Here is a 15,898-nt window from a genome sequence, read left to right on the forward strand (position 1 = left end):
GCAGAAACCCTGTCTCTACTAAAAATCTAAAAATTAACTGGGTGCAATGGTGTGCACCTGTAGTCCCAGCTACTTGGGAGGCAGAGGCAGGAGAATCGCTTGAACCCAGGAGGTAGAGGTTGCAGTGAGCCAAGATCATGCCACTGCACTCCAGCCTAGGCAACAGAGTGAGATTCTGTCTCAAAAAAAAAAAAAGAAAAAAAAAAAGGAAAAACAAGTGTGATGTGCTTATAATTATATATACTGAGTTACTAAATATATTCTGCGAAGAATAGAACTTTTGTTTTAATTAGGTGTCAATGAGAATCAAATCCTCAAATTATAATTTGCATATGGTATTTTGGATGAATTTCCCCCAGATTAGCTCCTGGCTCAGTCATGTGACACTAGCCTTGCACTTTTGTATCATGACAGCCATAGAGGGTAGTTGAAGTAGTCTTATAAGCCAAAAATACCTTCAACAACTCTGAAATCACTCCTACACGAGGGAGAATGGGATAGAGGGAACATCCTAATGGAAGAAGACAGTGATCTGTGTCAGTCATAGCCAATTTTGGTTAAAATACCATGCTTTTAATATTTTACAAAAACATATAACCTTGGGGACATATTGCTGGGGTCCTTCCAGGACTTGGAGGTGAAGGACTCAAGTTTAAGTTACATTGGTTTCAAAGATAATTTGCCTCTAACAATAGCAATAAAGTTTAGAAGACAAACTGTGTGTAAGTGGCTTGACAAACCAGAGAAAGTTGAGACCTAAGCCCATAGCAGGAGGATCGTAGAAGCAAACCAAATTCCCACTACAGATCCTCAAATAAGAGGACTTACAAGCTCCAGGTATTTATGAAAATGGCAATAAATGCTGATCTGAGAATAAGAAGCCTGATTATAGGGTATCCACTATAATAGTGAGAAAATGTTTCACACTCACCCAACCACTTCTCTCTAGCCCTATTGTACTCGTTGCATTCATTATTTTACTTTCTGTTTATTTTCCTGTTTGATTTCTTTTTCTTCATGTCAGATGGGTAATGCACTGACATCGTAACAAGGTTCAATGATGGCACATCTCACACATGTGCATAAACACCCAATGATCACGCTCATAAACTACAAAAGGATTCCTTTTTGATTTTTAAATAAAATTGTTTTAATTAAAATAAGCTACCAAATATCCAGCCCTTCATCTCCAACCTGTACAATAGGATAAGTGTCAGTACCCTCATTCCTGCAGAAGACTGGGGTTTCTTGTCTGAATGGGTTAAATCAGACGGTCATTGGAGTCAGAGACACCTGATGGAACTGAGTGTGTAAAGGGGGTTCCCATCATGGTGATTCAGTTCAAATCTAAATATCAAATGGTGTGGTGTTTCCTCCTTCTCTTTCCCACTTTTCTTTCTTGGTTCACTCCGGAAAATGCTACAAGGCAGACAAGAGATTTTAGGATTCCTGTCTGGTGAAATTGACCTGCCCAAAACTTGAGAACTCCAGATATTGACATTTGGTATACTCAACAAAAGTATTTATTCTGATCATTTACCACCCCTCCATTGACAAGCCCCTTGTTGACTGTGAAGTCAACAAGACTTCACAGTGATTGGAAAAATTGGTGAACCAGGGAACCTCTGAGGACTAATGCTCTTCTTTTCAAGTTTTGTACTATTTGATCTTTTTAAAATGATGTGCACAAATTAGCTTTCTGATTTGCCTCTATTTTAGCCTCTGTTTGAAATATAAATGGACGGCCAGAGATCATCTGACAACTGGCAAAGTCAATGGCACAAAGAACCGAGAGCAAAACAAATAGGAAAGTGTGACAACGAAGAAAATAGGAGAAAATGTCAACAATAAAAACAACAACAACACTCTGATATCCTCAGAGATGAGTAAAGATGTGGTATCCCTAACATAAGAACAGAGTTCTGTAGCAATGTAACATTCAGAAAAGAAAAAGAGAGCCCTTGGAAATTAAAGTATGATAGTGAAAAGAGAGCTATTAACTGAAGGATTGAAAGCACAAAAAGGAAAATAAAATGGAAGGAAATTTAAAAATCAGCCTATATAGATGATCCACAATCTGAATAGTGGGATTTGCAAAAAGGGAAAATAGAGAAACCAGAGAAGATGAAGTTATTAAAGTAATAATTTCAGATATTTTTCAGAACTGCAAAGGACTTACAAAATCAAGACATATCATCATGTCACTCTGGACTACTGAAGAGACAGACAAGTTTCTAAAAACATCCAAAGACAAAAAATAGTAGGATGTGAAGTTTTGAAATCAAAATAGCTTTATACTCTTTATCAGTAGCCCTAGAAATTAAAAGACAAGAGAGTAATGCCTTCAAAATTCTCAGGGGGAATGACTTAAAACTTTTAACTTGATACCCAGTCAAAATATTATTCAAGTAGGGAATAGAATATTTAAAATGGGCTGGGCACGGTGGCTTACGCCTGTAATTCCAACACTTTGGGAGGCCGAGACTGGTGGATCACGAGGTCAGGAGATCGCGACCATCCTGGCTAACATACCCCGTCTCTACTAAAAATACAAAAAAAAAAAAAAAAAAAAAATTAGCTGGGTGAGGTGGTGGGCGCCTGTAGTCCCAGTTACTTGGGAGGCTGAGGCAGGAGAATGGCCTGAACCCGGGAGGCAGAGCTTGCAGTGAGCCCAGATTGCACCACTGCACTCCAGCCTGGGCGACACGGTGAGACTCCGTCTCAAAAACAACAACAACAACAACAACAACAACAACAAAAAGAATATTTAAAATGTCAGACGTGCAAGAATTCAGAAAGTTTATAACATAAGCATCCTTCTTCAAGTTAATTAATACTCCTTAAACATGGCAGAAAAATCTATATATATTGTTATAAGATTGATAATGAAGAAATAGAGGTGTAAAACATGGGATTTCAAGATTTGCAAGTGGCCACCATAAGAAAATCAACAAGACTTCACAGTGATTGGAAAAAATTGGCAAACCAGGGAACCTCTGAGGACTAATGTTCTTCTTTTCAAGTTTTGTACTACTTGATCTTTTTAAAATGATGTGCACATATTATTTTGACTTTAAAATTTTATTGGAAAATTAAAAAGCAAAATGAATAAAAAAATGAAAAGTGGGATGGTGAAAGCAATGATTGTACTTAAAGATAATTATAGATGAAGGTGGTGTGGTCAAGTCAGCTTCATACCTGGAATGCAAGGCTAGTTCAACGTATGCAAATAGATAAACATAATCCATCACATAAACAGAACCAATGACAAAAACCACATGATTATCTCAACAGATGTAGAAAAGGCCTTCAACAAAATTCAACACCCCTTCATGCTAAAAACTCTCAATAAACTAGGTTTTGATGGAATGTATTTCAAAATAATAAGAGCTATTTATGACAAACCCACAGCCAATATCATACTAAATGAGCAAAAGCTGGAAACATTCCCTTTGAAAACCAGCACAAAACAAGGATGCCCTGTCTCACCACTCCTATTCAACATAGTATTGGAAGTTCTGGCCAGGGCAATCAGGCAAGAGAAAGAAATAAAGGATATTCAAATAGGAAAAGAGGAAGTCAAATTGTCTCTGTTTGCAGATAACATGATTATATATTTAGAAAATCCCACCATCTCAGTCCAAAATCTCCTTAAGCTGATAAGCAACTTCAGCAGAGTCTCAGGATACAAAATCAAGGTGCAAAAGTCACAAACATTCCTATACACCAATAACAAACAGAGAGACAAATCATGAGTGAACTTCCATTCACAATTGCTACAAAGAGAATAAAATACGTAGGAATACAATTTACAAGGGATGTGAAGGACCTCTTCAAGGAGAACTACAAACCACTGCTCAAGGAAATAAGAGAAGACACAAACAAATGGAACACCATTCCATGGTCATGGATAGAAAGAATCAATATCATAAAAATAGCCATACTACCCAAAGTAATTTATAGATTCAATGCTATCCCCATCAAGCTATCATTGACTTTCTTCACAGAATTATGAAAAATTACTTTAAATTTCGTATGGAATCAAAAAAGAGCCCACATAGCCAAGACAATCCTAAGCAAAAAGAACAAAGCTGGAGGCATCATGCTACCTGATGTCAAACTATACTACAGGGCTACAGTAACCAAAACAGTATGGTACTGTTACCAAAACAGAGACATAGACCAATGGAACAGAACAGAGGCCTCAAAAATAGCACCACACATCTACAGCCATCTGATCTTTGACAAACTTGATAAAAATAAGCAACGGAGAAAGGATTCCCTATTTAATACATGGTGCTGGCAAAACTGGCTAGCCATATGCAGAAAACTGAAACTGGACCCTTTCCTTACACATTATACAAAAATTAACTCAAGATGGATTAAAGACTTACATATAAGACCTAAAACGAGAAAAATCCTAGAAGAAAACCTAGGCAATACCATTAAGGACATAGGCATGGGCAAGGACTTCATGTCTAAAACACCAAAAGCAATGGCAACAAAAGCCAAAATAGACAAATGGGATATAATTAAACTAAAGGGCTTCTGCACAGCAAAAGAAACTATCATCAGAGTAAACAGGCAACCTACAGAACAGGAGAAAAATTTTGCAATTTATCCTTCTGACAAAGGGCTAATATCCTGAATCTGTAAAGAACTTAAACAAATTTACAAGAAAAAAACAACCCCATCAAAAAGTGGGCAAAGGATATGAACAGACACTTCTCAAAAGATGACATTCATGCAGCCAACAAACATATGAAAAAAACCTTATCATCACTGGTCATTAGAGAAATGCAAATTAAAACCACAATGAGATACCATCTCATGCCAGTTAGAATGGTGATCGTTAAAAAGTCAGGAAACAACAGATGCTGGAGAGGCTGTGGAGAAATAGGAATGCTTTTATACTGTTGGTGAGAGTGTAAATTAGTTCAACCATTGTAGAAGACAGTGTGACGATTCCTCAAGGATCTAGAACTAGAAATACCATTTGACCCAGCAATTCCCCTACTGGGTATATACCCAAAGGATTATAAATCATTCTACTATAAAGACACACGCACACATATGTTTATTGCGGCACTATTTACAATAGCAAAGACTTGGAACCAACCCAAATGTCCACCAATGATGGACTGGATAAGGAAAATGTGGCACATATGCACCGTGTAATACTATGCAGCCATAATAAAGGATGAATTCATGTCCTTTGCAGGGACATGGATGAGGCTAGAAACCATCATTCTCAGCAAACTAACACAAGAACGGAAAACCAAACACCGCATGTTCTCACTCATAAGTGGGTGTTGAACAATGAGAACACATGGACACAGGGAGGGGAACATCACACACCAGGGCCTGTTGGGGGTTGGGGGGCTAGAGGAGAGATAGCATTAGGATAAATACCTAAGGCAGGTGACGGATTGACAGGTGCATCTAACCACCATGGCACATATGTACCTATGTAACAAAACTGCATGTTCTGCACATGTACCCCAGGACTTAAAGTGTAATAATAATAATAATAATAGTAATAAAAGATGGAGGTGGTGGGTGGGTGAAGCATTTTCTCTGTGGTGTAGGGAATTCTCACAGGTATGTAGCTTCTTAATCCCCACAATGACTAAAAGAGGCAAATATCATTGTTTAATTTTACAGATGAGGAAACAGAGGTTCAACGAAGTTAAAGGAACTTGCCTAAAGTCACATAACTTAGAACTGGCAAGATTAAGGCTGAACCTAAGTGTCTGTTCCAAAGCTCTGTCATGTTCCACTAATTTTGAGTGTTGGCAAACAAGAGGAGAGAGAGATATTGGGACCTAGTGTTTCCTCCTTGAAATAAGAGGCTATTCTCCTGTGAACAGACAAATAAGGGAAAGCCTGGATCTTTACCAGTGACTGGGTCAGGGGAGGGAAGAGGGGAGAAAAGGGAGCTGGAAAGTGACTGGAGCAATTAGCAAAGAGAGTAAGGCTCAGGTTTGTAATGCCAGCAGTCTGAGAGCCCAAGGTGAGAGGACTGCTTGAGCACAGGAGTTCAAGATCAGCCTGGGCAACAAAGTGAGACTCCTGTCTATACAAAAAATAAAAATAATAATTATCAGGACATGGTGACTGGCGCCTATAGTCCCAGCTGCTTGGGAGGCTAAACAGGCGGATCGTTTGAGGGCAGGAGATCAAGGCTTCAGTGAGCTATGATTTTGCCACTGCACTACAGCCTGGATGACAGAGCAGAGCCAGATCCTGTCTCGATTGAAAAAAAGAAAGAAAAAAGAAAGGAAAAGGAAAAGAGTAGAGTTGTAATATTTAGCAAATAAAAAATATAGCTCATGGCTGGGTGTGGTGGCTCATGCTTGTATGAAGTTGTAATCCCAGCGCTTTAGGAGGCCAAGGCAGGTGGATCGCCTGAAGTCAGGAGTTTGAGACCAGCCTGGACAACATGGTGAAACCCCATCTCTATTAAAAATACAAAATTAGCTGGGTGTGGTGGTGCATGCCTGTAATCCCAGCTATTCGGGAGGCTGAGGTAGGAGAATTGCTTGAACCCAGGAGGTGGAGGTTGTGGTGAGCCAAGATCATGCCACTGCACCCCAGCCTGGGCAACAGAGTGAGATTCTGTCTCAAAAAAAAAAAAAAAAAAAAAAATAGCTCACCCAGTTACATTTGAATGGCCACATTAATGAAAAATTTTTGTTTAGTGTATGATCCAAAGATTATGTGGTATTTTATCTGGAAACTCTTAAAGAGAAACACTAAAGCATGTGTAAAGAACGACAAAGCCACTCTGAAATCAAAAATTGGAAATGGAGCAAACTTAAGGTAGGAATATTGGCCTTGACTTCTAGGCAGTAGCAGAGAGGGAGTTGTACTAGCAATCAGAAGATAGCTTGAGAATGCAATTTTTAGGGCCTCCCTGGAGAGCAATGGGAAGAGACTTATATGGGAACTAGAGACTTGGAATTGGCCAGGACACCATTGCTGGAAACATTTGCCTACCATCTGATTTTACATAAGTGGATCATCTACAATTATATCTCATAGATGTGTACTAAAGATGAATATTATTAAATAACAATCTGCAAAGTATTTAGACTCTGTAAAACACTTTATCAGCATTGAATGTTAAAAACCAGTGGTATTCACAAGAAAACAACTGATATCCCCAAGGAAATTCTTGGACCTGTTTGAGGTTTATCATGGTGGTCTGGAGTAGTGGTTAAGAGTCTGCAGTCTGTCCCACATTAACCAAGCTGCTTAATATGTCTGGGAGTCAGTTTCCTTGTTTGTAAAATTAGAATAATTATAGTGCCTAACCTGTAGGATTAAATGAATTGATATGTGCAACACTATGTGCAAATACTAAAAGTACAATGTTACATGAGATATCATAGGCAGACAATAAGAGGTTTTAGAAAACATTCATTAATATGCATATGTATACACTTTGTATGCATATGTAGAAAACGAGTGATTTGAAAAGGACATTCATTAGCATACTTTTCTATGAATTTTGTAGACACGTACAGTCAGAAATGCATGCAAATGTGAAACTTTAAATCTAGAAGTCTGTTTCCCTCTAGGAACATATATCTCAATTCCTTAACTGTTTATTGACTGATAGCGTTTGAGCCACAAGGCAAGGCATTTGCAGTATTTAGGTTTTGGAACCCAGCTCTGCCACTCACTAGCTGGAAAATCTACAAGTCACCTTAGTTGTCTGAGGGACACTTCTCTCAACAATAAAATGGCCAGGAATGCTTGCTTACTTCACAGAACAGTAAGGTTAAATTAACCTAGCACATGCTTGATACAGACTAGGTGTGAAATTTCACTTTGATTCCTTTGGCTTTAAAGAATGCATAAATTAGTGTGGGTGGGGGCAGGTGAAGGGGGAAATGCCAAGTCCCCCGTTTTGTTGTGCCGGGTAGATACAATGTATCTTTTCCCCTTTAAGTGAAATAAGTCCTCAAATCCAATTAGGATCTACTCTGGAGTCTTAGAGGACCGTTATCTTAGTTTCCACATTATATGCACTGTACTGTTACTGAAGTTGTGGGTATGTATTGGGTGCATCGCCGTTGATGAGTGCTTTAAAACAGCTGTGAATTAACTGTCACTTCAATTTTTTTTTTTTTTTTCTTTTGGCAAACTCACAAAATCCCAGAAGTCAGGGGTCTGTTGTTTATTCATTCTGCCTCCTTCTGAGTCATTCAGGTACAGGGTGTGTCTGCCAATTGAAACTGCACAGCGGAGGAAGTTTTTGAGTTCACATCTGCCGGGATGGGAAAGCAGTGCGACCAGGGACTGGGTGGAAACCTTTACAACAGTAGGGCAAGGGCAGAAGCGTCCTGAGCTTGTCACGCAGGCAGATCTGACCAAGGCCGCCTCTCAGCCTCACGTTCTTAAGTAGCATCTAAGCAAAAGAAAAGGGTGGGCAGGTTGCTAGTAATGAGATTTGAGGCCTCTGAGTCGACTCTCAAGCAGAAAGTGAGAGAAGGGTGCCGGCCCCTGCTGGGCAGCTGCAGTTGCTCCGCAGCGCGGGGCCGAGAATCTTCCCCTTCGGAAATTCCGGAGCTGCCGAGGCGTTTTGAATCTCTCAGGACTCAGCAGCAGCCCACCTCCTCAACGACCTCTCCATTGGCCAGAATCTGGGACACACAGTCTGACTTTGCGCTCAGCTGAGGGAAACCCCTTGCCCAACACCAAAACCGGCGCTGGTTCATTTCTCTGTGCACTCCGGGAAATCCACTGCCCTCTGAGACCGCAGTTTCGAGGAGCACCAGGATCTGGGGTGGCGCGGGGAGAACAGGAACCTCCCGGTCCATTCTCCCTCCCGGGCTGCTTGTCTCCTCTGTACTTCTCGCAGCCCCTTCCCAGCGTCTCCTCCCCAGAGCGCAGCCGAGACTCGCCCGGCCGCGGCTCTGGTTTTCTGCTGCCCGCGCGAAAGTGGCTCGGGGAGCTCCCGTCACAAGCTCAGCACACCGATCCTCCTAGGGCTGCGGGGGGTGAGGGACCAGGGCGGTGCGCTACGAGACTCCGGGCCGTCCTCTGCCCCTTCAGACTTTTCGAGAGAAAAGTTTCCCAAGTCTCTCCACCTCCTTTTTTTTCAGGGGCTCGGGAGAATCCTCTCCACCGCCAGGGATCAGCGTGTATCTGGGCGAGGGCAGTGATTTATACATTAGAATCCAGGGGTTACCGGGCTCCGCCCCTTCTCTCTCTCTCTCTCTCTTTTTTTTCTTTCATTTGTTGTTTGGGGAGGAGGAGTTCTTTTTTTTTTTTTTTTGCTTCTGCCCCAGATCTTTCCTGGACAGTGCTTCTCAGCAGTTCAGATCCGGGGGCCCCTAGCTGGCAGAGGGCGTGGGGGGTTAAGGCATTAACCCCTCCCAGCGTCTTCCTGAAGAAACCACCCAGCCTTGGCGCGGCGCTGGGTGACTTCGCGTAGCAGGCAGGGAACTGGCCGCGGCGAGCGGGACTGGCCATTGGAGTGCTCCGCTGCGGAGGGAGGGGACCCCGACTCGAGTAAGTTTGCGAGAGCACTACGCAGTCAGTCGGGGCAGCAGCAAGATGCGGAGCGAGCCGTACAGATCCCGGGCTCTCCGAACGCAACTTCGCCCTGCTTGAGCGAGGTAGGGGGCGGCGAGTGGCGGGGGACAGCGGGCGCGGGGAGCCCGGCTGCGGTAGGGCTTAGGTGTCAGAAACGAATTTTTAAGCCGAACGAGGCAAACAAAAACTTTGAAAACATGCATCTCTGGGCGCTGAAAATTTGCATCTGTGGGCTACTAAGGAGCCCAACTCGATCGGATTTTTCTTGGGTACTTGTGATTTACGGAGTTTGGAAAAAAAGGTGAATTCCCAACTGTGGAACCTACGGGGGTAGGGGCAGTGAAAGCTGCGGTTGGTCGGAGGAGTAGTAGGGACGGTGCTAAATTTTGGAAATCCTATAGACAAAGAATATGGTGGGTGGTGTGGGGCGTAGGTAATGGCTTAAACTAGTACTGCCCAGGAGCAGGGTATAAAATTAGTTGGGGGAAATGTGGAGCTTGGCTTGAGCAGCCTCTGCTGTTCGCGGAGTTGCTGGGATTGCTCTCATCTCTATTACCTCATTTTATTGCACTGCTGAATTACCTTGAAATATTTAAGCAACTTAGAAGTAGACTTCTGCTGACCAGTGCGGTCTTAGAAAGTTAGTTTCTTTGTAACTTTCTAGTCCTAGGAGAGGAGTCAACGTGTTGGGGGACGGCAGTAAATAAAACTGCCCACGCAAATTTAGCAATGCACCAGGGAGCAGTTTAACGTGAGTTTCTGAAGAGTAGTTTTGCACTCGAAATTAAAAATGTGGTAGCATGTATTATTGCTGTCATGAGTAGTTTGATTTCTCTTTTGTGTATGTTTTGGCTAAACTAAACAAAGCAAAAAATATTTATGCGATCAACTAGTGTACGAAACTTCTGGGATTTGCTGCAATCTGTTATGAATGGTTTTAACTGAATACCTTTAAATTTACTTGCCCTGGCTTTGGGGCGGTTGGGCGGGGGAGGCGAGGAGAAGAAGAAGAAGAAAGAAAAGGCAGTCGCTTCACGGAGGCGCTAAGCTTTCCTGTTTACTGCAAGGCGGGGCGGGCCTGGCTGCCCACACCTCACTGCGCCCTCCGACCCTAGGCACACCTGCTCCTAGAGAGTTATTAATAGAGCCCCCAAATGACTTACGCTTTCAAGTGATTTTCCTGCAAATCTGATTTCTTGCATGGCAATTAGGAGGTGGTGCTCGTCTCTTTGAACAGGGGAGCTAGGGGTGGGCATGGGGAACAGACGTGTGTGTCTCTACCCTCAGACTGGCAGTCTAGTCTTTTCCGAGGAGAGACGTGGGCTGGTGTTGAGCGTGCAGCTGAGCTGGTGACTGCTTCAGACAATTTCATGGCTGGAAATACGGGGGTGGGAGGGTGGGGGGTGGCGAGAGGGCAGGAGTGGGGTTAAAATGGGGTGTGCTCTCTAGGTTTCCCATTCCCCCCACTCCTTGTTTTCCATCTTCTTTTTTGTTTGTTTGTTTTTGTTTTTGTTTTGTTTTGTTTTGGTCAACCCACAGCCAACATAATTCCCACTTCTCTTTGAGTGAATGTGGCCATAGAGTTTCTCCCTCTTTTTCTTCCCCCTCTTCCTTTTTTGGAAAAAAAAAAAAAAAAAAAAAAAGGAAGAAAAAAAGATTTTTTTTTTTTTTTTTTTAAATCTCTCTGGGCGCTGAAAATTTGCATCTCTGGGCTACTAAGGAGCCCAACTCAATCGGATTGTTCTTGGGCACTTGTGATTTATGGAGTTTGGAAAAAAGGTGAATTCCCAACTGTGGAACCTACAGGAGTAGGAGCAGTGATTTTTTTAAAAAAAATCTCTCTCCCTGAGCTCTTCCCAAGTTTCTTTAAAACAAATCAACAGTAACACAATTGGAGCAGTGCCTTAGCTAGAATGAATTATGCCAGTATGCTGTGGCTCTTTCCCTGACTCTCTCCTCTGACTTGTTTAAGGCTGCGGTTTCCGAGGCCCTCTCCAGCCAAGGAAAAGCTACACAAAAAGCCTGGATCACTCATCGAACCACGCCTGCAGCCAGTGAAGGCTCTCTCGCCCTGCCCTCTAGCGTTCGTCTGGAGTAACGCCACCCAGACTTCCTGGGGACACAGGGTTGGCACCATGGGGTCCACCAGCGTCCCGCTGGTCAAGGCCCTCCGCAGCTCGGTCTCTGACTACGTCAACTATGATATCATCGTCCGGCATTACAACTACACGGGAAAGCTGAATACCAGCGCGGACAGGGAGAACAGCATTAAACTGACCTCGGTGGTGTTCATTCTTATCTGCTGCTTTATCATCCTCGAGAACATCTTTGTCTTGCTGACCATTTGGAAAACCAAGAAATTCCACCGACCCATGTACTATTTTATTGGCAATCTGGCCCTCTCAGACCTCTTGGCAGGAGTGGCCTACACAGCTAACCTGCTCTTGTCTGGGGCCACCACCTACAAGCTCACTCCCGCCCAGTGGTTTCTGCGGGAAGGGAGTATGTTTGTGGCCCTGTCAGCCTCCGTGTTCAGTCTCCTCGCCATCGCCATTGAGCGCTATATCACGATGCTGAAAATGAAACTCCACAACGGGAGCAATAACTTCCGCCTCTTCCTGCTGATCAGCGCCTGCTGGGTCATCTCCCTCATCCTGGGTGGCCTGCCCATCATGGGCTGGAACTGCATCAGCGCGCTGCCCAGCTGCTCCACTGTGCTGCCGCTCTACCACAAGCACTATATCCTCTTCTGCACCACGGTCTTCACTCTGCTCCTGCTCTCCATCGTCATTCTGTACTGCAGGATCTACTCCTTGGTCAGGACTCGGAGCCGCCGCCTGACGTTCCGCAAGAACATGTCCAAGGCCAGCCGCAGCTCTGAGAAGTCGCTGGCGCTGCTCAAGACGGTAATTATCGTCCTGAGCGTCTTCATCGCCTGCTGGGCACCGCTCTTCATCCTGCTCCTGCTGGATGTGGGCTGCAAGGTGAAGACCTGCGACATCCTCTTCAGAGCGGAGTACTTCCTGGTGTTAGCTGTGCTCAACTCCGGCACCAACCCCATCATTTACACTCTGACCAACAAGGAGATGCGCCGGGCCTTCATCCGGATCATGTCCTGCTGCAAGTGCCCGAGCGGAGACTCTGCTGGCAAATTCAAACGACCCATCATCGCCGGCATGGAATTCAGCCGCAGCAAATCGGACAATTCCTCCCACCCCCAGAAGGACGATGGGGACAACCCAGAGACCATTATGTCTTCTGGAAACGTCAACTCTTCTTCCTAGAACTGGAAGCTGTCCACCCACCGGAAGAGCTCTTTACTTGGTCGCTCGCCACCCCAGTGTTTGGAAAACAATCTCTGGGCTTCGACTGCTGCCAGGGAGGAGCTGCTGCAAGCCAGAGGGAGGAAGGGGGAGAATATGAACAGCCTGGTGGTGTCGGGTGTTGGTGGGTAGAGTTAGTTCCTGTGAACAATGCACTGGGAAGGGTGGAGATCAGGTCCCGGCCTGGAATATATTTCCTCCCCCCCTGGAGCTTTGATTTTGCACTGAGCCAAAGGTCTAGCATTGTCAAGCTCCTAAAGGGTTCATTTGGCCCCTCCTCAAAGACTAATGTCCCCATGTGAAAGCGTCTCTTTGTCTGGAGCTTTGAGGAGATGCTTTCTTTCACTTTAGTTTCAAACCCAAGTGAGTGTGTGCACTTCTGCTTCCTTAGGGATGCCCTGTACATCCCACACCCCACCCTCCCTTCCCTTCATACCGCTCCTCAAAGTTCTTTTACTTTATACTTTAACTACCTGAGAGTTATCAGAGCTGGGGTTGTGGAGTGATCGATCATCTATAGCAAACAGGCTATGTTGAGTAGGTAGGCTGTGGGAAGATGAAGATGGTTTGGAGGTGTAAAACAATGTCCTTCGCTGAGGCCAAAGTTTCCATGTAAGCGGGATCCGTTTTTTGGAATTTGGTTGAAGTCACTTTGATTTCTTTAAAAAACACCTTTTCAATGAAATGTGTTACCATTTCATATCCATTGAAGCTGAAATCTACATAAAGAAGCCCACTTTATCTAAATGATACTAGCCAGGATCCTTAGTGTCCTAGGAGAAACAGACAAGCAAAACAAAGTGAAAACTGAATGGATTAACTTTTGCAAACCAAGGGAGATTTCTTAGCAAATGAGTCTAACAAACATGACATCTGTCTTTGGCACTTTTGTTGATGTTTATTTCAGAATGTTGTGTGATTCATTTCAAGCAACAGCATGGTTGTATTTTGTTGTGTTAAAAGTACTTTTCATGATTTTTGAATGTATTTGTTTCAGCAGAGGTCATTATATTGGATTTTTCTAACCTGTGTTAACACCATTGAATGTGTATTTCTTAAGAAAATACCACCCTATTGTGCCCTTAAAAGCATTACTTTAACTGGTAGGGAACACCAGAAACTTTTCAGTCCAGCTGTTCATTAGATAGTAATTGAAGATATGTATAAATATTACAAAGGATAAAAATATATTACTGTCTCTTTAGTATGGTTTTCAGTGCAATTAAACCAAGAGATGTCTTGTTTTTTTTTAAAAAAAAATAGTATTTAATAGGTTTCTGACTTTTGTGGATCATTTTGCACATAGCTTTATCAACTTTTAAACATTAATAAACTGATTTTTTTAAAGATCCTTTTGTGAAGAGCATTCTTAAAAGTAATTATTGAATCGTTCTATTGGATTGTGTAGTTCTTTGGAATAAAAATTAAGGACAAATTTGTTATTCTTTAAAGGATTTTTACCTTAACTAGGGTGTGAAAAAAGATGTGGTTTGTTTAGAAACCACTCTATCTTTTTCAGGAAGAGAAACTTCAATAAGTTAACACTGAAGAGTAGTAAAGAATGACATAAAAACCACCAACCTTCTGAATACCACATTGGCTAGTAAGTAGAATTGTTTGAGTTTTAAATTGCATTTAAGCCAAATAAATTAAATACAATAATTCTGTCATCAAATATGGGTTTTTAAAGAAGTTATACACAAAAATGTGGTTGCAAATCTAATTTAAATGATGAGACTCAATCATCATTCAAACCCATCAAAATAAGCATACATTCTTGGCCTTTCACCAACATGTTGTGGAAGTGGGGATATGGATATGGGTATTAAATCGTGTGTGTGTGTGTGTGTGTGTGTTTTTTTTTTCAGGACACTGTCTTGGCTTCCCCAGCCTATCTTCTGAACCACATAGAAGTATACAGCACCAGTGAAGTAGCTAACTGTAAAATGTGGGCTGAGTAGCATAACACTTTTATCTGAAAACCTTCAATTCACAGTATCTGAAAGCCTTAACATTCTCGGTCATTAATTTTTCCAAACACAAAATGAAAGGAAGGGCAAGCATCACAGACTTATTGTAATAGTTAATTCTTGTTTTTGATTATTGTCATCTTTGAGGGGGATTAAAGTATTTTGGCATGTTTGGCTCTCTAATCCGATTGCTACTTTCAGAATTTGTGCTTTCAAGTGTCATTGAATATGCACAGGACACAGTTGGGACATGAAGATAAACCTCACCTAATAGAGTCGATGTCATTTCTGGGTAAGGTTAACTGTGGGAAACAGAAATGTGTTCACTAAGGAAACCTTAGGTCACAACCTCCAGTTTCCTGAAGGAAATGCCAAAAATGCTCCAAAGACAAAAGGCTGGAAACAAACTGGAATGTCTCTCTCCATCTGTCTGCTAAGGCGGAAGGAATGATTTCATGTTACATTCACTTCCTAGACTTTCGTTACAGTCAAGCATAATGGAAAAGTATGTCCATTTTGTGTTTCTGTGGCAGATAAAATGTTCATATTTTTGGGCTTATCTTCAGAAGCACAGGGGTGATTCATGATATGGGGGAAGATGGGATAGGGTGGCTGGCTTTGGGAGATGGGGAGCTCTTTGGTGACACTTTTCCCCCTGTGAACACATTATCCAGTGATTAGATGTACTTTCTTCCTGGAAACTCCAGACTGTGCATTTCATTCCAAGACAACTGGGTAGTCATGGACTGTGGTTTTGCTGGGCACATGTGTGGTAGAGCCCCAGATCTGACCAAGAAGCAAAGACTTAAGATGAAGGAATCCTTGGTTGTCTCCCAACATGAATATCTGGTTTTAATTCAGTGTATTCTCAGAAGTGAGAATGAGAAAAGAATCTTAGTAATTATATGTGTATACTAAAAAATACACATATAAGGCTTTGATTTTAATATTGTAGTGCTTTTCAAGAGGAGTAAAAGAGATAGCCTGGACAATACTTGACATATTCTTGTAAAAAGTTCAATTGACTGAAAATAGTCAGGAAAGTTATGAAGTAACATC

General features: G+C 42.5%; 1 protein-coding gene, 1 long non-coding RNA gene and 1 other non-coding gene across 5 annotated transcripts; 1 reads left to right on the forward strand and 2 right to left on the reverse strand.

The window, feature by feature from the left end:
- Nucleotides 1-1,018: 1,018 nt before the first annotated feature.
- LOC112616370 lies at nucleotides 1,019-1,122 on the reverse strand. The gene has a single exon (XR_003117620.1). It is a non-coding gene; the product is annotated as a small nucleolar RNA U13 (small nucleolar RNA).
- Nucleotides 1,123-8,142: 7,020 nt separating this feature from the next.
- LOC112611434 lies at nucleotides 8,143-9,063 on the reverse strand. The gene is made up of 2 exons (XR_003116653.1): nucleotides 8,861-9,063; nucleotides 8,143-8,416 (listed from the first exon to the last, which is right to left on the reverse strand). It is a non-coding gene; the product is annotated as an uncharacterized LOC112611434 (long non-coding RNA).
- Nucleotides 9,064-9,279: 216 nt separating this feature from the next.
- S1PR1 (sphingosine-1-phosphate receptor 1) lies at nucleotides 9,280-14,218 on the forward strand. Of its 3 annotated transcripts, none has more exons than XM_025365198.1 (2): nucleotides 9,280-9,629; nucleotides 11,519-14,218. In XM_025365198.1, the coding sequence occupies exon 2, from the start codon at nucleotides 11,682-11,684 to the stop codon at nucleotides 12,828-12,830; it is 1,149 nt and encodes a 382-aa protein (XP_025220983.1). In that variant the 5' UTR covers nucleotides 9,280-9,629; nucleotides 11,519-11,681; the 3' UTR covers nucleotides 12,831-14,218. The 3 variants fall into 3 exon arrangements, with proteins under 3 accessions (XP_025220983.1, XP_025220993.1, XP_025220975.1); XM_025365208.1 differs by having other exon boundaries at nucleotides 9,280-9,522; XM_025365190.1 differs by lacking the exon at nucleotides 9,280-9,629 and adding an exon at nucleotides 10,602-10,760.
- Nucleotides 14,219-15,898: the final 1,680 nt, after the last annotated feature.

The sequence above is a fragment of the Theropithecus gelada genome, chromosome 1, assembly GCF_003255815.1.
Source record: "Theropithecus gelada isolate Dixy chromosome 1, Tgel_1.0, whole genome shotgun sequence".
Lineage (NCBI taxonomy): Eukaryota > Metazoa > Chordata > Mammalia > Primates > Cercopithecidae > Theropithecus > Theropithecus gelada.